Source organism: Scyliorhinus canicula, chromosome 11 (genome assembly GCF_902713615.1).
Source record: "Scyliorhinus canicula chromosome 11, sScyCan1.1, whole genome shotgun sequence".
Lineage (NCBI taxonomy): Eukaryota > Metazoa > Chordata > Chondrichthyes > Carcharhiniformes > Scyliorhinidae > Scyliorhinus > Scyliorhinus canicula.
Window position 1 is genome coordinate 143,378,787 of NC_052156.1, and position 25,241 is coordinate 143,404,027.

Here is a 25,241-nt window from a genome sequence, read left to right on the forward strand (position 1 = left end):
AGTATACCCGATGCAAGTGGGAGAAGAAGGAAAACTCACTTTCGCCCTGATGCCTAAACCTCCATGGGTCCATCCCCCATCCCACCCCACAAAACCCCACTCACCATCATGTACCGCCCTCCCGGATCCCGCACTTCTCTCACCACCACAAATACCACCCTTTTACTAAACAAAATCGCAACCCCTCTTGAGTTGGAATCAAATCCCGAGTGGAACATCTACCCCACCCTCACCCTTTCTTAACCTCGTCTGATCTGTTACCTACAGATGTGTCTCCTGCACGAATACCACATCCAAGTGTGCAAATACCCGGAATCGTTTAACCGGGCCATTCAGCCCTGCACATTCCACATCACTATAAGTTTGCAGGTCTGTGACCTTTTATCAGAACACTGGAATAAGAGATAACTGAGTTGCGAACCTTTAGAATTTGTGATTTATGCCACTCTGCTGTTTGGCTCACACAAGCATCATCTTGCCCTTAGATTCCTTGTTATTTTTAAGGATTTTGATTTACGATTAATTTTCCATTAAGCTCACCACAAAAGGTTAAGTCTCATAATTGAGTGCATAATGCAATGCCAATCAACTTCAGAATGCAAACAATTTCAAACAAGTTCAATCTCATTCCCGTTCTCAAATCTCATGGTAAAGATTCGAGTCTCGTTTTTTTTTTCAGTTTTTATCCTTTTATTTTTCCTTTGTTTATCTTTTTTTCTGGTAATCAGTCTTCCCCTGTATATTTTTCTTTATGAGCCTGATTTGACTAATTCATCTTCCTTCTCTGTTCCTCTTCTTCTCTCGAAATCCTTAATTATCATTAGTTAAAGAGATATGTTGTTGCCCCTGTAATTAACTAAAGTCGCAGGCATCTTGTTGCCCTCACCACACTGTTTTCAGCTCGTACGTCAGCATGTGAGGGCGCAAACAAATTTGATCTGCAAATGGCAGGAAAGGTTTAACCTGATAGCATATGCTGCAGACTGCTGTTTCCAGCAAGATACAGCCCAGCATTATCTCAAATAAATGTTAATGAAAGCCATATGCTTTCATTGCTTCTTTGATTTCAGGAAACTTTACCCGCTTAACTGAATCAGAGATGCATGTACAAATGTAATTACTTTATCATCAAGATGTTCATGTTTCTTCTAGGAATCAGTAAAAGAAGAAGTTTTAAGCAAGCCAAATCCTGCCAGGATAAACAGAGCAAAACAGAGGAAAAGCTTTTCTCGCAGTAGGACTCACATAGGACAGCAACGTCGGAGACACAGAACTGTCAGTACCTGCTCCGATATTCCACCATCTTCTCCAGAAGTTGATGTCTCCAGTAACCAACAGAATGAAGTAGAAAATTCTTTTCCTGAAACAGCACCTAGGTCATGCGATGCTAACATGGTGGATGAGACAATCGAAGTAGAACCATCAGCAGCAGTAGAGACCACCACAGTAGCAGCAGAAGAATCAACAGGAACACCATCACCAACCTTCAACAAAACAGCAACTAAGTACCCAAAAACAAAAAAGGTGTGCATTTTTCTGATTGATGTATCTGTTTATCTTATTAAAATTTGTGTACTTACATTCCTTAGAAAACATCATATATTTGTAAAGTCTCCAGCTTTGGTAATGTGATCACATAGTTCATGACTCTCATTAATCAGCCATTTGTGAATGAATATACCAATATTTAATGAATATTTTACTCTACGTGCCTATTTTTGTAAACTTTACTTCCTATTTTGAACTTTCCAATTTGCAAAACAAACTTTAGTACCATTTTGTTGTTTCGATACACTTCGCTCTTGCTTGGCATGACTTGGAAAATGAGATGGAAATAAAATACAAAAGATTTAAATATAATATATTATGTGAATATAAAATTACTATTGGTTTACTACAGTTTTAACATTTTTTTTCAGCACTTGGTCAGTGAATGGTTGAATGAGAAGGCTAGTAAACCAACAGATAACCCTTTAGATAGACCTCTACGAATAACAACTGATCCTGAGGTTTTAGCTACGCAGTTGAATTCATTACCTGGCCTTACACACAGTCCTCATATTTATACAACCCCTAAGCACTATATTCGCTTCTGCTCTCCATTCTTGTCTGAGAGAAGAAGACGGAAAGAACCTTTGGAACCAAAAGCTGGATCCTGTAAAAAGGTAATCTAACTTTATCTCCACTTTTCATGGTCATGTAAATGTATTTTTACATAGAGATTTTATGAATTAGCTTGATGTCCATACATAGCCCACTTAAAGCATGGATCACTGTTATTTATTGAACAAATGCTGAATTAGTAAGGATCCTATAACTTTATAGCACAATGCTGTTTGATTCACACAAGCAGCATCTTGCCCTGAGCTTCCTTGTTATTTTTAAGAATTTTGGTTTGCAATGAATTTTCCATTAAACTCACCACAAAAGGTTAAGTCTAGTAAATTGCTTGTATAATACAATACCAATCAACCCCTCAGAATGCAAGCAATTTGAATTATTTGCATTTGAATTATTTAATTATAATCTATAGAAACTGAATTTCAAGTCTAAATAAAGTTTTTTTTGAGGATTAAGTCTGCATCATTTTATAATGGCAAGCATTTTTATTTTTAACCTTTTATAAATTTAACAGTTACCTGGATAGTAACAGAAACCTTGAGAAATTGAAAAATTTTGTGTTCGGCTTTAGATTTTTCCTGTTCTCTATAATTATACTGATTGATTAGCATCTAATTCTGTGTTTGTTTGTGAAGCGTTGGTTAAAGCAAGCCTTGGAGGATGAAACTTCATCAAATTTTGCTGACGCCTTTGACTCCACGTCGTATGATGGCTCTCTGAGTCCAGCAATGAGTGGAGAAACTAACAGCCCAGGCACTACTGCACTCAGTGGGAATTGCTGTTTAACAGGTATTGAAATGTACTAAAGTCATAATCTACTGAAATAATGGGCGTTGTAACAAACTGATGTGATTTGAATATATCAATTGTAATGGATACTGTTTCTCATTTGCTCAACCTCCACATATATAGGATCGTCACTTGGCCTGCTTGGTCTATCTTTTGGATAGATCCTTGGAAATTTTTGCATCAAACTCAGGTTACATATCTATAAACTCCCACCAAAGAGTGCCTTCAGTTTTTAGCAAAATGAAGATCGGCTTTTGATTTGACTTTTAAATGAAAATGAAAATTGCTTATTGTCACGAGTAGGCTTCAATGAAGTTACTGTGAAAAGCCCCTAGTCGCCACATTCCGGCGCCTGTTCGGGGAGGCTGGTACGGGAATTGAACCTACACTGCTGGCCTGCCTTGGTCTGCTTTAAAAGCCAGCGATTTAGCCCATTGTGCTAAACCAGCCCCTTGGGTTAGTTGAACCTTCTTTCAGAGTCTAAAGGATTTTCTATTGTAGTTTTGCCCTGGTTTTACCAGTGCATAACTTTTGTTCAAAATACCTTAAAACCATTTCACCATTCCCTGTTGCCACAATTATAACCTGTGCCAATTGAGCAGTTTACAGCGATCAACAAAGTCATGGAAAGATCCAGGTACTTTTTATTCAGATTTTGACATGTAGGGAGGGGTAGTTTAAAGTTTTTACATTTCTTATGTGCTACCTTGAGCATGTCAATCTGTTAATTCATACAAAAGAAAAACCAACAGACGCTGGAAATCTGAAATAAAAACAGAAAATGCTGGACATGCTCAACGGGCAGGTAGTGGCTGTGGAGAGAAACTGTCAACATTTTGAGCTGATAAACTTTTGTCAGAACTAGAGAAAATTACAGATGTAACAGTTTTTAAACAAGTGCAGAGGCAGGGAAAACGGGGAGGTGAAGAAAGCAAAGAGGATGGATGAAATGGTGAGAGATTAAATAGCAAAAGAGATCTTGGAGCAAGGCAAAATTAGATGATAATGGGACAAGAAACAAAAGATTACACCTGGATTAGGTATAAATGGGAATAACAGAATCACTACCAACAGATGACACAAGTTAATTCAACTAAAATCGTTCAACTAGTGTTCAGTCCAGAGGGTTGTACAATAATCAAAATACGAGATGCTGTTTCACATGCTTACGTTGAGCTTCATTGGAACAGTGCAAGAGGCTGAGGTCAGAATGAGAGTGGCATGGAGAATTAAATTGACAGACAGCTGGAGCTTGGAGTCGTGCATATAGACTCAGTGGATATGTTCCGCAAAACGGCCAGTCAACATCCATTTGGTCTCCGAAGTAAAGAAGAGTATATCGTGATCAGTAAATACATGTACTGAATTATAAGGTACAAGTAAATTGCTGTTTCCCCTGAAAAGAATGTTTGCGAGGAGATAAAAGGGCAGGTGTCGCACCTCGTACACTTGCATGAAAAAGTGCTTTGAGAAGGTGATGGGGTGTTGGGAATGATTGAGTATGTGTGAGTGTGCACATGTGGAGGGAGAGAGGTTCTGGACTTAAACTGCACTGTTTATAGGTCCTGATCAAAATGTGTGCGGTTTCTTTTTTTTTTCTATTTGTGAATGAATTGATCAAAATTTTATTCTGATGTTCCCTGACTCTGAACCATCCCAAAATGTTTTTCTCGTGTTCTCATCTTCCGCCTTGTTTTACAGAATTAATTACCCCTTTAAAGAAGAGAAGATTACGCCATCTAACAGATTCTGGTTTACCTGAGCCCTCCACTCCAAACCCTTCTCCACAAACAACTCCCCCATTCGTTGATATCACTGCCTCAGATCCTTCCATGTGTAGTACTCCAACAAAGGGAAAAATAGAGGATGAATCTTGTAGAAATGGCTACAAACCTGTGTATTCACCTGTGACACCTGGAACACCCAATCTTCAAGGAAATTCCCTGCAATTTGAGGTAAGTTCATTTTTTAAATAGGAAAGCAATGTATTACTGAAATACAGGAACCATAATATTATATTTGAGCCTGCTCTATTTTGCTTTTTGATAATACTAGGCGAGGAACAATTAATACAATAACTTGTATCTTGCATAATTAAACACTTGAACATTTTAACCGTAAAGAACAAATTAGTGGATTCTCTTTTAAAAGTGCAATTTAAAGAACAAATGGTTTAATTTGTGCTAATTATTTGTTTAAAAACGTTTTCTAGAACCATTAATAGTCTTCAGTAATGCTTGGATAATGCATTATAAGGTCTGCTGGTTAGCTCAGTTAGTTAGATGGCTAATGTGTGATTCAGAATAACAGCAACAGTGTAGGTTTGATTCCTGTATCGGCTGAGGTAGACCTGGCACAAGAGTGGAAGGCAGTGGCAAACCACCGCTGACAAAAACTGCCAGGAAAACAGCCGAGGATGAAGCATCAGCAGACTATGTGCCAAGGACCTGGCTCTGGGCAGAGCACACATGGTAGTGAAAAATTGAATGCATTATAGCTATAAAAGTTTGTATCTTCTGAGGATCCATTTTCCCATTTTAAGACCAATGGAAGGATTATCAGACTGGTTAGCAACCTCTTGGTGGCCTTGTTTCACAATGGGTAGCATCCCTGCCTCTGAGCCAGAAGCTCAGGGTTCAAGTCCCACCCCAGGACTTGGTGGAGATGTGTTCATAATGTGGCGAAATAGGTTGAGTGTCAACCTTTAAATCCTTCCAATACGTCAATGGCTGGCAGTAGGGGGCGGAGAAGGCTCCTGGTCAGCCATGGTGATGTGGAGTGGCACCTCTCAAGCCTCTGGTGACAGACGAGTGACCTGTTCCAGGAATAACTAGCTATGGAAACAAATAAAAGTACGCCTTAGTGGACCACTAAGTGCTCGAAGAGAATTGGAATTACCATCTAATAAGCATGCCTTTCACGACTTGTGAGAGGAAACTGGAGCTCCGGATGTAACCCATGCAGACACGGGGAGAATGTGCAGACTCCGCACAGACAGTGACCCAAACCGGGAATCAAACCCGGGTCCTTGGTGCTGCGAAGCAACAGTGTTAACCACTGTGCTACCGTGCTGCCCATGGATCAATCGAAACATTTAAGATATCAGCACAGTGGTTAGCACAGTTGCTTCACAGCACCAGGTTCAATTCCCGTCTTAGGTCACTGTCTGTGCGGAGTCTGCACGTTCTCCCCGTGTCTGTGTGGATTTCCTCCGGGTGTTCCAGTTTCTTCCCACAGTCCAAAGATGTGCAGGTTAGGTGGATTGGACATACTAAATTGCCCATAGTGTTCAAAAAGGGTAGGTGGGGTTACTGGGTTGTGGGGATAGGGTGGAGGAGTGGGCTTAGGTGGGTTGGTCTTTCCGGTGCAGACTCGATGGGCCAAATGACCTCCTTCTGTACTGTAAATCAGTGTTCGTCAAACTTTTTTTCCGGGAACCCATTTTTACCAGCCAGCTGACCTTCGCAACCCACCATTTTCTCTTACCTTGCTTGCTGCTGACAAAAATGGAGGAAATGGTTTTGGGTCCCTTTGGCCCTCGTACACGCTCCTCCAATGGAACCTAGTTGGATGAAGGTGAAGCCTTTTGGTGTCGGAAAGTATGGAGTCACCATCTGTCCAAAGTTCTGAATTTTTTCCGACAAAATTTTATCAAATAAACCCCAATAAAAACCAGTACAGAAGTTGTGAAACAAAAAGCTGCAACCGTTTAAAAAAAAATAGCGGCCGCACTGCACATGCGTGCCCGATTATCGGCGCGCATGCGCAATGCGGCGGAATTTTCTGTGTATGCGCGTTGATCATCGTGCGTGCATGCGCAGTGCGGCCAAATTTTTTTTTAAAACATGTTCACAGCCGCTTGCAGCCGGTGTTATGAAAAGTCGGCTGCTGCACGGGGATTTGCGCGAACGGGAGCGCCGCGGACGACGGCACCTCGACCCTCCCGACACCCGCCCATGACCCACCCGCAGGTCGCGCCCCCGACTTTGAAGACCACTGCTGTAAATTCTATGTCTATGTAAGACCAGAATCATAGAATCCCTGCGCTGCGCAAGAAGGCCATTTGGCTCATCAACAAAAAAAAAAGACCCTCTAAGCACCCCACCCAGGCCCACACCCCTGCCCTATCCCCGCAACCCTACAATCCCACCTAACCTGCACATCCCTTGACACTAAGGGGCAATTTAGTATGGCCAGTCCACCTAACTTGCACTTTGGACTGTGGGAGGAAGCCGGAGCACCCGAAGGAAACCCACGCAGTCATCTAAGGCTGGAAGTGAACCTGGGTCCCTGAAGCTGTGAGATAGCAGTGCAATCCATTGTGTCATCATGCCGCCCCAAAATTAACAGATTTGTTAGGTCAGGGTATCAAGGATTATGATGGGACAAGGTGGGAGAGGCCAATTAACTTAAAGTACAGATCAGCCGTGAGCAAATTTAATAGTGGAATACAATCAACATGGTCCATACTTTACTTATGGCTGAAGTTGGGTGTTGAAATGTAGAGAAAAATTATGAACCTTCTAGCTTCTTGTCATCTCAATTGTAATGTGTTAATGTCACTTTTTTTATTGTTGATGTGTATCACTAAATGTACACGGTAAAGTAATTATATTGCTGGGAAAATGCGAGACAATAACTTGAGGAATATCCTGGCTGAGGTAAAGTCACAGATCCAAATTATGTAATTCTTCCCAGTGGCAATTTGGGTTTATTCTGCTGATGTGTAAAAAAAAAATGCTTAAAACTTGAGATTGGGAGACTTCAGGTGGCAGCTATGAGGGAGTAGGTCGCACATTTGGTGGCTCCCGTTTTGGTCGGACTTTTGGACCTTTTCACCTGACTTTTTTGCACTTTTGAACGCGGAACTGGAAGGCAATAGTACTCAGGCACAGGACGGAGAGTAGGGAGGTAGAGATAGTGGTAGCCATGGATGCTGAAAAGGCTTTTGACTGGGTCGAGTGGGATTATCTGTGGGAGGTACTAGGACGGTTTGGGTTCGGGGCGGGGTTCATCGACTGGGTTAGGCTATTGTGTCAGGCCCCGGAGGCGAGTGTAAGGACGAACAGGATGACATCGGACTACTTTAGACTGCACCGTGGGTCAAGACAGGTCTGCCCTCATCTCCCCACTGCTGTTTGCGCTCGTCATAGAGCCGCTGGCAATTGCACTGAGCTTCTAGGGGCTGGAAAGGGCTGGTCCGGGGGGGAGTGGAACATAGAGTCTCGTTAAACGCAGATGATCTGCTGTTATATGTATCGGACCCAATGTTGGGGATGGACGGTATTATGGCAACCCTGAGGGAATTTGGCCGGTTCTCCAGATACAAACTGAACATGGCTAAGAGCGAGTTGTTTGTAATTCAGGCAAGGGGGCAGGAGAGTAGGTTGAAGGGGTTGCCGTTCAGGCTAGTGGGGGAGAATTTCCGATATTTGGGGATTCAGGTGGCACGGGACTGGGGCAGGTTGCATAAGCTCAACCTGTCCCGGCTGGTGGAACGAGTGAGGGAGGAGGTCCAGAGGTGGGATGCGCTCCCACTGTGATTGGCAGGGAGGATGCAGACTGTTAAGATGACAATTCTCCCACGGTTCTCGTTTGTTTTTCGGTATCTCCCCATCTTTATCCCACGGTCCTTCTTTAAGAGGCTGAATAAAATTATTCTGGGATTTGTATGGGCAGGGAAGTCCCCGCGGGTGAAGAGGGTGATGCTTGAAAGGAGCAGAGGCGAAGAGGGGCTGGCGTTGCCGAACTTCAGCAACTATTACTGGGCGGCCAACATAGCGAAGATAAGGAAATGGATGGTGGATGCGGGGTCGGTCTGGAAGCCGATGGAGGCTGCTTCGTGCAGGGGCACTAACTTAGCAACCCTGGCCACGGCGCCTCTGCCGTTTCCACCAGGACGGTACTCCGCCAGCCCGATGGTGGTGGCGGCTCTTCGCATCTGGGGCTAGTGGAGGAGGCATGTAGGGGAAGTAAGAGCATCGGTGTGGACCCCAATCTGCGGCAAGCACCGATTTTCCCCAGGGAACATGGACAGGGGGTATCGACTGTGGAGGAGGGCGGGGTTTGTGAGGATGGGGGATCTGTTCCTGGAAGGGAGCTTTCCGAGCATGAGGACGCTGGGGGAGAGGTTTTGGCTGGCAAGAGGGAACGACTTTAGATACTTGCGGGTGAGGGATTTTGTATGCAGACTGGTGCCATCCTTCCCACGTCTCCCGCCGAAGGGGAGGCAGGACAGGGTAGTTTCTAGGGGAGAGGTGGGAGAGAGTAGAGTTTCAGACGTCTACAAGGAGCTAATGAGAGCTGAGGATACGCAGACAGAGGACCTGAAGCTTAAGTGGGAGGAGGAGCTCGTGGGGGGGGGGGGGGGGGGGGGGGAGCTGGAGGAGGGTTTTTGGGCAGAAACCCTGAGCAGAGTAAACACGACCGCAATATGCGCCAGGCTCTGCCTGATCCAGTTTAAGATCGTGCACCGTGGTGGCCCACATGGCGGTGGCCCGGATGAGCAGATTCTTCGGGCTGGAGGACAAGTGTGCTTGATGCGCCGGAGGGCCGTCTAACCATGTACACATGTTCTGGTCGTGCCTTAAACTCAGGGGGTATTGGCAGTGATTCGCAGATGTCATGTCCCGGGTATTGAAAACTGGGGTGGTAATGAGCCCGGAGGTGGCAATCTTTGGGGTTTCGGAGGACCCGGGAATCCGGGAAGAGAGAGAGGCCAACGTTCTGGCCTTTGCTTCCCTGGTAGCCCGGCGACGAATACTGTTAGCATGGAGGGACTCAAAGCCCCCGAGGGCTGAGGTATGGCTATTGGACATGGCGAGCTTTCTTGGCCTAGAGAAAGTCAAGTTCGCCTTGAGAGGATCGCTACTAGGGTTCGCCCGAAAGTGGCAGCAATTTATTGACTTCTTCGCAGAGGAGTAAATGTCAGCAGGGGCGGGGGAGGGGGTTGCAAGAGTAGAGTAGAGTAGGGGGATATTGAGGCAGGTCCGTGCGTGAACAGAGCTGTGGTTTGCACTATGTTTATTTTGTAATTTGTGTCTTGACTTTTTTTTGTACTGTACAATGTCACTTTTTCTATATGCCAAAAATACCTCAATAAAATTGTTTGTTAAAAAAACTTGAGATTGAAGTCAACTTTAATAGGGAGTTATTTCTGTACAAGTATTGCTATTACAATAGAAGAGAAAGAAAGACTTGCTTTCAGATAGTTCTTTTCATCTGATGATTGAAAGCACTTTATTGCCAACAAAGCATTTTCCAAGTGTAGTTACTGTTGTAATGTAAGAAAGGGCAACCAATTTGTGCATGGCGAGCTCCTATAAAACAGCATGTGATAGCAATATAAATATCTTGTTTTGAGTTATGCTGGAAGTTATTCAATACATATCATTTGGTTTTATTTGCTGTAAGATACTATGAACTAATTAATCCAGTTCAGTTTTAAAATATCCATTGTTTACCTTTAATCTTTTTCTCCTTTCCTTTGGCCTGTCCAAAGAACATTTCATCACCTGAAAGTTCCCCAGAAGTTAAACGAAGAGCATACAATCATGAGGTAACTTTAGTGTTAATTTTATTGCACGCCAGATAGACTGTAGACTTATTGGAATTTAGAATCGGCAGAAGTATTCTTTCAGTCACAGAATCACAGAATACTACAGTGCAAATGTAACTTTTTAAATGTTTAACATTTAACTTTACAATTCATGATGTTTGGAATTGTGGATATATCCCTGTGGCTGATCAATGCATTGTGCAACCTACTTTTATACTTTGCCGATTTTCTTGCTCTCCTTGGGGAATTAGCTCTCCTTAAGGCATTAACTCTTTGCTAAATAGTTCTATGAGTGTTTATTACCTTCTAGTGACTTCATTAAGTAGCTATTATTAATGTTAAAGAAAGACATTAATTTATATGTGTTACAGTTTTGAATGCAGTGACTGGTGTTTAGCAAAATAAGATAGCTATTTTGAGTCCATACATTTCCAAACAAAGCAGTGAATTGAATGACCAGATCATCTATTTTACTTTTGTTGGTTCTGGAAGGAATATTTACTGGGAAACTGGGGAATCTGCCTCTTCAGAAGTTAACTAACTGATAGAGAATTGGGATAAGAGGGGCATTTTCAGGATGGCAAACTTTAACTAGTGGAGTGCCACAAGGTTCAGTGCTAGGCCACAATTATTTACAATATATATATATATTAATGACTAGGACAATGGAACTGAATGTACTATTGCCATGTTTTCGGATGACACAAAAAAGGTGGGAAGGCAAGTGGTAAGCATGACATAAAAAGTCTACAGAGGGACTAAGTGAGTGGGCAGATGAAATATAATGGACGAGATTCTCCGTTTTGGAGACTATGTTCTCCCGCCGGAGGTGAATGAAGTGCAAATCAGGGAGCGATTCCCAATCCTCAGTGGCTGGCCTACAGGGTTGAATTAACCCGCCCACTTCCCAGAGACCCTTATATAGGGGGACCCCAGGAATGAGATCCCTGTCAGGAAGCCCCCCTGGAAAAGATGCCCTTGTCAGGAAGTCCACTGGAAAAGAGAGTCCTATCAGGAAACCCAACCCCAGAAAAAGCAACCTGTCAGGAAGACCTCCAGAAAAAGAGACCCGTTTCTGGAAGCTAGTGAGCAGTCCAGACAGAGGCAGTAAAAAACAATTACTGTTGTAACAGTCCAAAGATGTGCTGGTTAGGTGGCTTGGCCATGCTAAATTGCCCTTTAGTATCCAAAAGGTTAGGTGGGGCTAGAGGATTAGGCTGGGAAGGGGGCCTGTTTAGAGTGCTCTTTGAGAGGTTCTGTGCAGACTCGATGGGCTGAATGGCCACCTGCACTGTAGGGTTTCTATGATTCTATAACTCCTCTGGGCATACATTTGCTGGCTCAGACAGAGGTAGTACCACATGTCAATTCCTGGAAAGAGAAAACAGTGACCTATGTTTAAACCCCTCAGATCCTTGAACTGCAAGCCATTCATTCATTTCCTTTAGTGGGCTGTAATTGACAGCTTCCACACACACACACAGCTGTGAGCCTTTCTTCATTCATCTTTTTCATGGTTCAGTAATTCTGAAGTGCTGTAACCACAATGTTTACAAACATCAATCACTTCAAAGTGAGTTAAGTGTCAATTTCCTGCTGAGCACTTCAGAATCATTCAAGCGTGAAAGGGGGTGATTGGAATGCACTTAACTCTCGGAGGGATTTGGGGTTCCTCATGGGTGAATCACAAAAATCTAGCTTTTAAGTTCAGTGGGTAATAGAATATTAATAGAATATATTGACTTTTATGTCAAAGGGAATGGAGTATAAAAATAGGCAAACCATGCTAAAACTACACGAGGCACTAGTTAGATCACACCTGGAATACAGTTTTAATCCCCTTATCTAAGGAAAGATATCCGGGCATTGGAGGCAGTCCAGAGATGATTCACTAGGTTGATCCTGGGTATGGAGGGATTTTCTTATGAGGAGTGGTTGAGTAGATTGGGCCTGGACTCATTGGAGTTTAGAAGAATGAAAGATAACCTTATTGAGACACACAAAATTCTCAGGGGGCTTGACAGGGTAGATGCTGAGCGGTTGTTTCCCCTTGTGGGCGAGTCTAGGACAAGAGAGTATAATCTCAGAGGAAGGGTCACCCATTTAAGTCTGAGATGTGAATCTGTGGAATTCTTTAATGTAGATGCTGGGTCATTCAGTGTGGTCAAGGTTGAGAGAGTAAGAGAATCCAGGGTTATGGGGAAAGCAGGAAAGTGGAGTTGAGGATTATCATATCCGAACAATCGTAATTTCATTGATTGGCGGAGCAGATTCAATGGGCTGAATGGTCTACATTTGCCCCTATGTCTTGTGCTGTGAGACCCCATCGGCCCATCGGGATTGCACCAAACCTCTGCTAAAGCACCTTACGTTGCCCTATTTTCCGTAACCTCACCTAACCTGCACATCTGTGGATACTAAGGGGCAACTTTAGCATGACCAATTCACCTACCCTTCCATATAGACAGAAAAAGCCCTCTATTTAAACACCCGTCTAACTCCTATCTTGTGGTGCCATTTTCTTAATCCATACATAACCATCTAACTCAGGCATGACCACCACTGACTAAAGCAAGCTGACAATATTAACTGAACAAAGTATAACCTTTGGCAACGGGAGTCAACAGTTTATTTAATTAAATGGAGCATTACAGCCATGTTTGCTGTTATCCTTGCAAAACTTTTAACATATGCAATGGAAATGCTGGTTGACTTGATATCCCCCCCCCCCCAGAAAAACTTGGCAATCAATTTGTTGTGAAACAATCACTACTAGTTGTTTGAATGTAGAAACTGGCATGAATGTCTTAAATATAATCAAGTTCAAAGATTCTTTTTGTTTATCACCCTCTGCAAACAAATTAGTAGGCTGAAATCTGAACCAAATAAATCAGTGGGCTTTTCATCTGTGAGAAGGATCCTTGCAAAGATACATCTCCAGCTAATCTAATTTATCCTTGTTCTAGTTTTACATTTCAATGCTCTCCCTTTGTCTTCAGCGGTTCTAAAGTTCCATTGCAGAAAATTGTTAAATTTGCTATTTTTTAATCTGTTATTTCAAAATGAATTAAAGACTGATGATAGGCATTTACTGGCTGAATCTTTTGAGTAAGTTTTATATTTATTTCTTTGTGACTTCTGTGCTGCAGTCTTTGTTAGTATTCAGACTGCCATTTATTTTCTTATAGTCAAGTCCTGTGTTGATATCCTGTCATTTAAATGTCCCCTTTTCAAAACTGTAACACAAGGGAACTTTTTAGCTCAACATGGGGAGGGTTGGTGCAGTGCTGGACCTAATTCTAGGGAATGAAGCCGGACAGGTGGTTGATGTGTTGGTGGGAGAGCATTTTGGTGATAGCGACCACACATGGTGCAATTTAAGTTTGTTATGGACAAGGAAATAGACAAATTGCAGAAAAGGTCTTGGATTGGGGAGAGCAGACTTTAGTAAAATAAGGCAGGATCTGACCAAGGTAGATTGAAACAATTACTAGTGGGGAGATCTATAGAAGAGCAATGGGGGGTGTTCAAAGAGGAAATGGAGAGGGTACAGGCCCAACGTGTTCCCTTTAGGGTAATAGGAAGGAGTAACAAGCCCAGAGAACCATGGATGACCAGAGATATTCAGGATACAATGAGAAGGAAGAGGGAGGCTTTTAATAAGTACAAGGGGAGCAAATCAACAGAGGTATTAGTGAAAATGAAATGAAAATCGCTTATTGTCACAAGATGGCTTCAAATGAAGTTACTGTGAAAAGCCCCTAGTCTCCTCATTCCGGCACCTGTTTGGGGAGGCTGGTACAGGAATTGAACCGTGCTGGCCTGCCTTGGTCTGCTTTCAAAGCCAGCGATTTAGCCCTGTGCTAAACCAGCAGAAAGAGCAGGATGGACCTGAAGAAAGCAATTAGGAGAGCAAAGAGGGGATATGAGAAATCTCTAGAAAATCCCATGATATTCTATAAGTACATCAGTCGGAAGAGGATAACTAGGGAAAAAGTGGGGCCCTTTAGGGGCCAAGGGAGGAATCTGGATGGTGCCAGAGAACATTGGTCGGGCGTTAAATTTATATTTCACATCTGTCTTCACCCAAGAGAATGAGGAGGCAGATTTGGAACTCGGGGATCGAGATTGAGAGGTTATTGAGCAAGTTGTCATAGGGAGAGATGAGGCTTAAAAGTGGAGAAATCTCCAGGTCTGGACAAATTGTGTCCCAGGATGCTGTGGGAGGCGAGGGAGGAGATTGCAGGAGCCATGATCCAAATTTTAAATTCTTCTCTGGCCATGGGAGAGGTGCTTGAGGACTGGAGAACCACGAATATGATCCCACTATTTAAGAAAGGCTGTAGGGATAAGCCAAGGAACTATAAATAAGCCAGTGAGTCTCACATCAGTGGTGGGGAAACTAGGAGAAAATTCTGAAGGAGAGAATCTATCTTCATTTGATGAGGCAAGGTTTGATCAGGAATAGTCAGCATGGATTTGTCAGAGAGAGGTCATGCCTAACAAATTTGATTGAATTTTTTGAGCACGTGACTAAGTGTGTAGATGAGGGTAGTGTAGTTGATGTAGTTTACATGGATTTCAGCAAAGCATTTGACAAGGTCCCACATGGGAGAAGGTAAATGCAAGGGCAGCATGGCGGCGCAGTGGTTAGCACTGCTGCCACACGACATCGATCCCAGGTTCGATCCGGCTCTGTGGCACTATCCGTGTGGAGTTTGCACATTCTCCGTGTGTTTGCGTGGGTTTTGCCGCCACAACCCAAAGATGTGCAGGGTGGGTGGATTAGCCACGTTAAATTGCCCCTTAATTGGAAAATATGAATTGGGTGCTCTAAATTTATTTTTTTAAAAGAAGGTAAATACATATGGGATACAGGGGAACTTGATAAAGTGGATTCAAAGCTGGCTGAGCTGTAGGAAACAGAGGGTGATGACAGTCAGCTGATTTAGTGACTGGAAGCCTGTGTCCAGTGGCGTACCACCGGGTTCTGTGCTGGGTCCCCTTTTATATAAATGACTTAGATGAATGACTATGTGGGAGGTAGAATCAATAAGTTTGCGGATGACACAAAGATAGGCCGGGTGGTTAACAGTGAGGTTGAGTGTCTTAGGTTACAGGAAGATATAGACAGGATGGTCAAATGGGCAGAAAAGAGGCAGTTGGAATTTAATCCTGAAAAGTGTGAGGTGTTACACTTTGGAAGGAGCAATTTGACAAGGAAATATTCAATGAATGGCACCACACTAGGAAGTCCTGAGGAACAAAGAGACCATGGCGTATTTGTAAATAGATCTCCGAAGGCAGAAGGGCAGGTTAATAGGATGCTGAAAAAGGCATATGGTACACTGCCTTTATCAATCATGGCATAGATTACAAAAGCAAGGAAATCATGTTGGAGTTATATAGAACATTGGTGAGGCCACAACTGTAGTACTGTGTGTAGTTCTGGTCACCACATTATAAGAAGGATGTGATTGCACTGGAGCGGGTGCTGAGGTGTTTCACCAGGATGTTGCCCGGGATAGAGCATTTAAGCTATGAAGAGAGGTTGGATAGGCTTGGGCTGTTTTCGCTGGAGCACAGAAGACTGAGGGGCGATCTGATCGAGGTGTACAAGACTGAGGGGCATGGACAGGGTGGATAGGGAACAGCTGCTCCCCTTAGTTGAAGGGTCGCTTACGAGGGGGCACAAATTTAAGGTGAGGGGCGGGAGGTTCAGGTGAGATTTGAGGAAAACCTTTTTTACTCAGAGGTCTGGAACGCACTGCTTGGGAGGGTGGTAGAGGCGCGTTGCCTCACATCCTTTAAAAAATACCTGGGTGAGCACTTGGCACGTCTTAACATTCAAGGCTATGGGCCAAGTGCTGGCAAATGGGATGAGGTTTGGCAGATCAGGTGCCTTTCATGCGGCGGTACAGACTCAATGGGCCAAAGGGCCTTTTCTGCACTGTATTTTTCTGTGATAAGATAAAGCTTGTTCAAGATTCTTGTGGCACAGTGGTTAGCACTGCTGCCTCATAGCGCCAAGGACCACGTTCAATTCCAACCTTGGGCGACTGTCTGTGTGGAGCTTGCACATTCTCCCCATGTTTGCGTGGTTTCCTCCGGATGCTCCAGTTTCCTCCCACAGTCCAAAGATGAGCTGGTTAGACGGATTGGCCATGCTAAATTTCCCCTTGGTGTCCAAAAAAAAAGGTTAGGTGGGGGTGCGGAGAAGTGGGCCTAGGCAGGGTGTTCTTTCAGACTGTCAGTGCACACTTGACAGGTCAAATGGCCTCCTTCTGCACTGTTGGAATTATATGATTCTATAACTTGGCGGTTTGTTGCATGACCTTTCCTTGAGAGACAAGACATTGATCCAGCAGCAGCTGAGAATGAATCATTATCATAGGTGGAAAAGCTCCAAGAAGAAGAGGATCCAAGAGAAACTGCAGAGTGACTGCACAGCAAGCAGCCAGGGTTATTAAGCAGCAGCTCATACACTAGTGCTTTCAGAAAAAAGCAGGACCGTCACACCATCTTTGCACACAATCTTTCAATACTGATCCATTTTAACATTCCACATTGCAAGAAAAGCTCAGATTTTGGCTTTGTTTGAACAGATGCCACCTGCTATTGATGCCCGGCTACCTCGATGTAGGCCATCAAATAATTTGGACCTTTCAGCTTGTATCACTTTTAATGCCTTCATGGAATGCAGCTCCATCTCCAACAACTGTTGGTGTATGCCAAGGTGTCTGAAGTTTGCTTCCTGATCTTCCATAGCAGTTTTAGAACACAGCCTTGTCCTCCGATAAGCCACATGCAGGGTTTCCCTTTCTACTTGCTCGTGCTCGCAAGTGCTATTCAAATCCTCTAGTGTATTCCCTTCCATCTATCTCCATCCCAACTGGGCTACTGAACTGTGATCTGGTGCGTGGAAGAGAGAGAAAAGTGGCATTATTTCTTCAGGAGGGTTCTCCCCCTACAAAGTTTCTGCTTTATCTTCCAAAGGATGAGCAGAACATAGAGAAAGGTAGAAAACACAGCCACGAGGAACTAAATTGCTGAATCAATCCGATCTAAAATCCAGGCAAACTGACTGCTTCTTCCTTACAAAGGGGATAAAGTTAACTTGCAACATTATGTAAGATCATAAGTACCATTGCAATGCATGACCATATAAGATGTATTCTAACTCTCTAAACAATGCAGATTAATACTTGTTTGTCAAGGAAAGAAAATCTGTTTTTCACATTTCTGATTAATGTAAAAAGATTTGTGTTGTTCAGTCCTTTTTTCCCAGTTCATTCCTTTTGACATGGTGAATTATACTACAGACTACAATTGTTTGATTCCGAGAAATGTCTTTCTTTAATATCATTGAATTTAGTACCATAAAATAAATCACCAATCATTTTTACTTGCAGGCGTCTGACAGAGTACCCTCCCTCTTGGCACTGAATTCTTTAAGGAGCTCTAACCTAACAGAACTGGGACTACATGATGCAAAGACTATTGAAGATGTTTGCCCAAGGAGCAGGACAGAAATTAGCCAGTGCATCAGTGGCGTTGAATCTGTAGCAGAACTGCAGACGGGACACGAAGTATGTGAACAACATGCACGGCACAAAGATTTAGAATGCCCTATTCACAATGATCGGACTGACACAAACAGCCAATCAGAACCTATTTACAGTGGAATGGGCACAATTTACTCTTCATGGATGAAGAGCCCAGAACCGCCCAGCTTAAATTTCTCATCCTTGAATTCCAACCTTCGGGATCTGACACCTTCACATCAGTTGGAAGTAGGAGGTGGCTTCAGGGCAAGTGAGTCAAAAATGCTTCAAGAGGACAACAGACTATCATTTCCAGAAGGAGTTGGTTATTACTGCTCTGAAGATGGCATAATCAACTTTGGAAAGGGGATTAATGGGGATGGTATGACAGATGGAAGCTGTACTCCACAAAATCCACCGCAGAAGAAGAAAGTAAGTGTTAACGATAAAAATTGACAGAATTGTTTTCAGGCTGCTAAAACAAAATGCTCAAGGCGCGATTCTCCGACCCCACGCTGGGTGGGAGAATCGCGGGAGTGCCGGGCAAATCATGCCACGCAGCCCTGGCACCCCAAAGCGATTCTCTCCTCCCCCCCCCCCCCCCCCGCCCCAACAACGGCGTGCCGCGTTTTGCGACAGGCCGCTCGGAGAATCGCCGTTTCTAACGGCGAGCGGCGATTCTCCGGCCAGTATGGGCCGAGCGGCCTGCCGAATCTGACCAGTTAACGCCGGCGCCAACCACACCTGGTCGCTGCCGGCGTGAACATCGCGCGTCCACTGCGTGTGGGGCCTGTGGGGGGCGGAGGGAGAATCGAGCACGAGGGGCGTGCTCAGGAGGGGTCTGGCCCGCAATCGGTGCCCACCGATCGTCGGGCCGGCGTCTCTGAAAGACACACTCTTTTCCCTCCGCCGCCTCACAAGATCAAGCCGCCATGTCTTGCGGGGCAGCGGAGGGGAAGACTGCAACCGCGCATGCGCGGGTTGGCACCGGCCAACCTGCGCATGCGCGGGTGACGTCATTTAGGCGCCGCCGGCCGCATTATTCAGGCGGCGCCGCTTTGACGCAAGCGTCAAGGCCCGGTGCGCGGGATTGACGCGCTGCCGCTCCTAGCCCCCCGGGCGGGGGAGAATAGGGGGCGAGGAGCGGCCTCCGACACCGGAGTGTAACACTCCGGGTTTCACTCAGGCGTCGGCACTTTATCTCCCTTTGGGAGAATTTCGCCCTCAGTATTAAAGAAACACATGGATTCATGGTAAGATGTGGATTGTAACTAAGACCAAAAGAAGAAATGTAATTTGTACCTTAAAGTGGAGCAATATTCAGCAACTGATGGAAAGTACACTTAAAGTTGCTTTTCAACTTTTTTTTCCAGGTGTCTTTATTGGAGTATCGTAAAAGGCAGCGGGAAGCAAGACAAAGTGGTTCCAAATCAGAGAGCTTCTCTCCAGTTGCTACATCGCCACATAGTGTTGTTGGTGTTGGTATCAGTGGGGCCAATAACAATGACAGTGGCATCAGTAACAGCAGTGTATGTGCTAGTGGAGAGCAAGGTGAAAGTACCTCTAGTCATTCATCATCTTTGCTTGCTACAGTGGAATCTGCAAATCCCATTGAAACTGGCAACAAATCTCCAATTAAGCAGACCCCTTCAACAGAAAAAAAATTAGATGATGCCGATGTCCAATGGTAAGTCTGTATGTCCATTTCTATTGGGCAATAAAATATGCATGTTCTATCTGGTATAAGCATAGAATTAATAGGCACCCAAATATGTTATTCACACACTATTTTCAACTTGGAGCATAACCGTTGAAAACAAAATAAGAATACATCTTTTGAAAGTTTGAGTACCAGAGCGGCACGGTGGTGTAGCAGTTAGCATTGCTGCCTCACGGTGCCGAGGACCCGGGTTTAATCCCGGCCCGGGTCACTGTCCGTGTGGAGTTTGCACTTTCTCCCCGTGTCTGCGTGGGTCTCACCCCACAACCCAAATATGTGCAGGATAGGTGGATTGGCCACGCTAAATTGCCCCTTGATTGGAAAAAAACTAATTGGGTATTCTAAATTTATATAAAAAAGAAAGTTTTTGATTACCATCAGTCTAATAATTTAAACTGGAAATAACAATACAATTTGTAAATAAAAATTCTTATGTGTAAATATATTTTGTAGTTGTTTATAATAACTTGCAATTACATAGCATCTTTAAGAGAAAGATGTAGCAGGGCACAAGAGCTTAACAAAGGAATTGCAAGAGGCAAACAGGCTGAAAATGTTGCCAATCTCAGTGGAATGGTGAGCGGACCAGAAGTGAAAGCTGGGACTTTGGGCTGGAGGAGGTTGCAGAGGTAGGATGAAGCAAGGCTGTAATGTTGGTTGAGAGCCGGTGGAGGAATGTGGGGATGATGTTTATAACTGGACTAAGATTTTTAAAGGTGTATTTTGAGGCAGCAATCAGTAGAGGTTGGTGAGGACATGGGTAATAGATGCGTAGGACTTAGTACATGATAGAATACACACACAAATCGTTTGTGTGGATAGTTCTCAGAATAAAACAATCCGCTTGATTGATACCCTATCTACTACTTTCAACATTCACTCCTTCCAACAGAGGCACACGCTGGAAGTAGTGTGTACCACCCATAAGATGCACTGTCAACTTGCCAAGGCTCCTTCAACGGCACCTTTCAAACCCACGACCTCTATCACCCAGAAGAAAAAGACAGCAGGCACATGGCAACAATTCCACCTGCAAGTTCCCCTCCAAGTTGGACACCCTCCTGACTTGGAATTATATCGCTGTTCTATTACTGTCGCTGGGACAAAGATCCTGGACGTTCCTCCCTCACAGCAATTTGTACCTAAACCACAAGGACCACAATTCAAGAAGGCAGATCACCACAATCTGCTTAAGGGCATTTAGATTGGGCGGTAAATGCTGGCCTTGCAAATGACTCCCACGTCCTATGAATGAATTTTTTTTTAAAAAGGTTGGTGAGGAGATGTTTGAGGTGTTTAAATTGAATAATCATTTGATGTAGACAGCAATATTTCTTAATTATTCTTTATCTTCTTCCCGACCATGGAAATAGCCTGGCCATGAAGTTGGACCCAGCAGGAGAAAATGACAAATATCAACATCCTTAATTTTAAAACTGGTATTATTTTAATCCTAGAATTATCATTCATGAAATAAATTATCGTAAAATCTAGATCTGCCTCCTTACATCATACTGACAGGTATGTTTTGTGCCATTACCCTACTCAGCCTTTCCACTCTTACCATGGTTCTGGAACTGATGTCTGTCGTTCCCTTTACAAATGTTCCGATCTCCATAGAGACCAATAACTTCCAAAAAGAGATGAATTTCCCAAATAATCAACAGAAATAACTGAAGAATAGGATTTCACGTTATAGATTTTTACTATAACAAACTAAAATCAACCTCATACGCTACTTAACAGGCAACCAATCCATCAAACTAAAGAAAAGGTGCTTTTGCATTAACTGACCATTGCAATTGAGATACGTCGCAGCCCCTTTTGCTTTGCACCAACTCCACTTCTGGCAGATGTATAACATTTCAAGAGCGAGTACAAAGTTACTCCCAACTCTGCCGCAGGCTTACTTTTCACTGCCCCGCTAAGTTGCAACTTCTAGTGTTCTTTGAAAGTCATTCCACTTCGCTGGAGACCCCCAGTTCCGACTACCACCAGCAGGGCCCACCTCGGTGATTCCTTGTTCCTTAAATCTCCAAAAATCCCATCTGTTCTGTTCCCTTCCTTTCAAACAGAAAATGAACTCTTAGAAGAATCCTGCTTTTCTACAACACTAACTGCTTTGTTCCTCCAGAGAGCCATAGTTGCTTTCTCTTTTTCTTTGTGTCACAAAAAAGAAAATGTCCATTTTCTGTAAATTATTGTGAAAAGGAGTGAAAACTATCACTTGATTTCATCAGGTTTCTGTTTGAGTTTCACTGCAATGGCAACATACCTCACCTCACAAACGTGTCTGAACTGGACTGCTTTCAGAATTCTCCAGCTCAAGTTAAAAGGAGAGATTTTAAAAACATAACTGCCTTATTAACTCTCTTATTAAAAAAAGCAGTGTAACTTTATGTTTTGCTATTCCTGCTGGTACAGTAGTCAGAATGCTCCTTTTTTTTTTCTTTCCCTAAATTTCCTATATTATTTTGATCCCTTAAGTTAAATGGTGGATTTTTAAAGATCTGGACCAAACCATCCCACCATTCTTCCTTTTTGCAAAGATTAATGTCCTAAGATAAATGACGTTTCCTCATAATTTTGTTCTTGTAAATTCAGAAATGAATTTTGCCATCCTCTGAATTCACCAAATCGTTCTGCATCTTTTTTGTAATAGAGACCAAAATAGAATGTAATAGATCAGGTACAACTTCAGCATCACCGTTTCTTCATCTTGGCTACATGTTTGATTATATACCCAAAGTTTAATGTGCTTTCTTCCATGCCTATGAACACTGAATCAATTATTTTAATAACTTGTCCATCAAAATATATTTTCCGTGTGTCTTATTTCATGCTTGTTTTCCAGATTCTTGCTTCTTTGTCATGAATTAGCACTTCTGTGCTGACCAATGCCACCCTCTGTCTATTAATTTAGATATCATAGAATTCCTACAGTGCAGAAGTGCCATTTGGCCCATTGAGTCTGCACCGACCCTTTGAAAGAACACTCTACCTAGGCCCACTCCCCTGCCTCATCCCCACAACCCCATCTAACCTGCACATCTTTGGGCAGTAAGGGGCAATCTAGCATGGCCAACTCACCCAACCTGCACATCTTTGGACATTAAGGAGGAATTTAACATGGCCAATCCACCTAACTGGCACATCATTGGACACTATTCAGAATATTTCCATTCAAAATATAGATACTCCGTACCATATCCTGTCCTCTAAGCCATATAAATTATGAACAGCAGCTGTTCCAAGATTAAACGCTGGACTTCCACTAGCACTGTATTGAGTGTGATGTGACCCCACCACCACTGCCCACCGCCCCACAACTCAGCTTTTTATCTTTGAGCTACATACATCAATTCAGTCTAATACTTTTACTTTGTAATCCGTTTGTTATGTTGAACGTCAGTGTTTTTTTTACTTCTTTCATGGGACATGCGTATCGCTGGCTAGGCCAGCAATTTATTGGCCATCTCAAATTGGCCTTGGGAAGGTGATGGTGAGCCATCTTCTTGAACCGCTGCAGTCCATGTGGTCTAGGTACGCCCATAGTGCTGTTTGGTAGGAAATTCCAGGATTTTGACCCAGTAACAGTGAAGAAACGCCAATGTAGTTCCAAGTCAGGATGGTGTATTCCTTGGAGGGGAACTTGTAGGTGTTTCCATGAATCTGCTGCCCGTGCCTTTCTAAACAGTTTGGAAGATGCTGTTGAAGGAACCTTTGTGAGATGTTGCAATGCATCTTGTAGATGGTACGCACTGCTGTCACTGTGCATCTGTGGTGGATGTTGGAAGTGATGGATGGGTTGCCAAACTAGCGGGGGTTTTTGTCCTTGATGGTGTCAAACTTGTCGTGTTGATGGAGCTGCACTCATCCAGGCAAGTAAGAGTATTCCATCACACTCTTTACTTGTAGATGGTGGATAGGCTTTGGGGTGTCCGGAATTAATTGCTGAAACATATCCAACCGCTGACCTGCTCTTGAAGTCATGATATTCCTATGGCTGGTCCAGCTCAGTTTCTGGCCAATCCCCAGGATATTGATAGTTGGAGATTCAGTGATAGTAATGCCATTGAATGTCAAGGGGAGATTTTTAGATTCTCTCTTGTTGGAGATAGTCATTGCCCGGCCTTGTGTGGTATGAATATTATTTGCCACTTATCAGTCCAAGCCTTAATGTTGTACAGGTCTTAACCACATATGGGTGCGGACTGCTTCAGTATCTGAAGAGGTGCGAATGATGCTGGATGTTATGCAATCATCAGCACACATCCCCACTTCTGACCATATGAGGGAGGGAAGGTCATTGATGAAGCAGCTGATGGTAATTGGGCCTAGGACATTACCCTGAGGAATTCCTGCAGTCATGTATTGGAACTGTGACGATTGACCTCCAACAACCATCACCATCTTCCTTTGTACTAGATATGGCTCCAACCAGTTGAGAGATTCCCTCCCTTATGCCCATTGGCTCCAGTGTTGCTAGAGCTTCTTAAGCCTCATTCTTGATTTCAAGGGCAGTCTCACTTCGCCTTTTGAGTTCAGTTCCTTTTCCATGTTTGGCACATGGCTGTAATGAGGTCAGGAGCTGAGTGGGCCTGGCGGAACCCAAACTGAGCATTTTATCTCTGAGTAAGTGCCGCTTGATAGCACTGTTGGTTGACCCACTTCCATCGCTGTGGATCAATATTAGATTGATGGTGTACTAATTGGCCTTGTTGGATTTGTCCCACTTTTTGTGAACAAGCATACCTGGGCAATTTTCCACATTTCCATTTTTTAAAAAGTCCAATTAAGGGACAATTTAGTGTGGCCAATCCACTTACCCTGCACATCATTGTGTTGTGGGGGTGAGACCCACGCAGACACAGGGCGAATGTGCAAACTCCACACGGACAGTGACCCGGGGTCGGGATCGAACATGGGTCCATGGTGCCGTGATGCAGCAATGCTAACTGCTGCGCCACCGTGCCATCCTATGCAATTTTCCACATTTTGAATAGGTCTGGCAAAATGGAATCCATGGGGTGCTGTGGGCCATCAGCAGCAAATTGTATAAAACCGCAATCTGTAACATCCAGAGAGGGGTTATCTATTTTTGGAGCCTCCAGTTTGTTGTTTAATTGGCAACCACCATTCATGACTGGATGTGGTAGGAATGCAGAGCTTAGATCTGATCCCTTGGTTGTGTGATCGCTTAGCTCTGTCTATTGCGAACTACTTTCACTGTCTAGGGTACAAGTTGTAGCTTCCCCATTTAGACACCTCGTTTTTAGGTATGCCTGGTGCTGCTCCTGGCATGCTCTCCTGCATTCTTCATTGAACCAGAGTAGATCCCCCCCGTTTGATGGTGGAGTGAGGGATATGCCAGGCCATGTGGTTACAGATGGGCGGCATGGTGCTTAGCACTGTTGCGTCACAGCACCAGGGACCCAGGTTTGATTCCCGGCTTGGGTCGCTGTCTGCGGAGTTAGCATGTTCTCCCCCGTGTGGGTTTCCTCCGGTT

The 25,241-nt window shown here is 43.8% G+C and overlaps 1 protein-coding gene across 11 annotated transcripts in view; it reads left to right on the top strand.

Moving 5' to 3' along the window:
- Window positions 1-25,241, top strand: part of kmt2e (lysine (K)-specific methyltransferase 2E) — a 164,665-nt gene that overhangs the window by 130,349 nt on the left and 9,075 nt on the right. For all 11 annotated transcript variants that reach the window (XR_005462313.1, XM_038811585.1, XM_038811589.1 and 8 more), the window contains 7 exons: window positions 1,153-1,524; window positions 1,920-2,165; window positions 2,757-2,910; window positions 4,612-4,865; window positions 10,412-10,468; window positions 17,881-18,444; window positions 19,386-19,699. Coding sequence is in view for 10 of the 11 variants with exons in the window: in XM_038811585.1 (XP_038667513.1) it covers window positions 1,153-1,524; window positions 1,920-2,165; window positions 2,757-2,910; window positions 4,612-4,865; window positions 10,412-10,468; window positions 17,881-18,444; window positions 19,386-19,699 (1,961 nt within the window). In the remaining variant the exon portion in view is untranslated. The remainder of the gene's footprint in view (window positions 1-1,152; window positions 1,525-1,919; window positions 2,166-2,756; window positions 2,911-4,611; window positions 4,866-10,411; window positions 10,469-17,880; window positions 18,445-19,385; window positions 19,700-25,241) is intronic.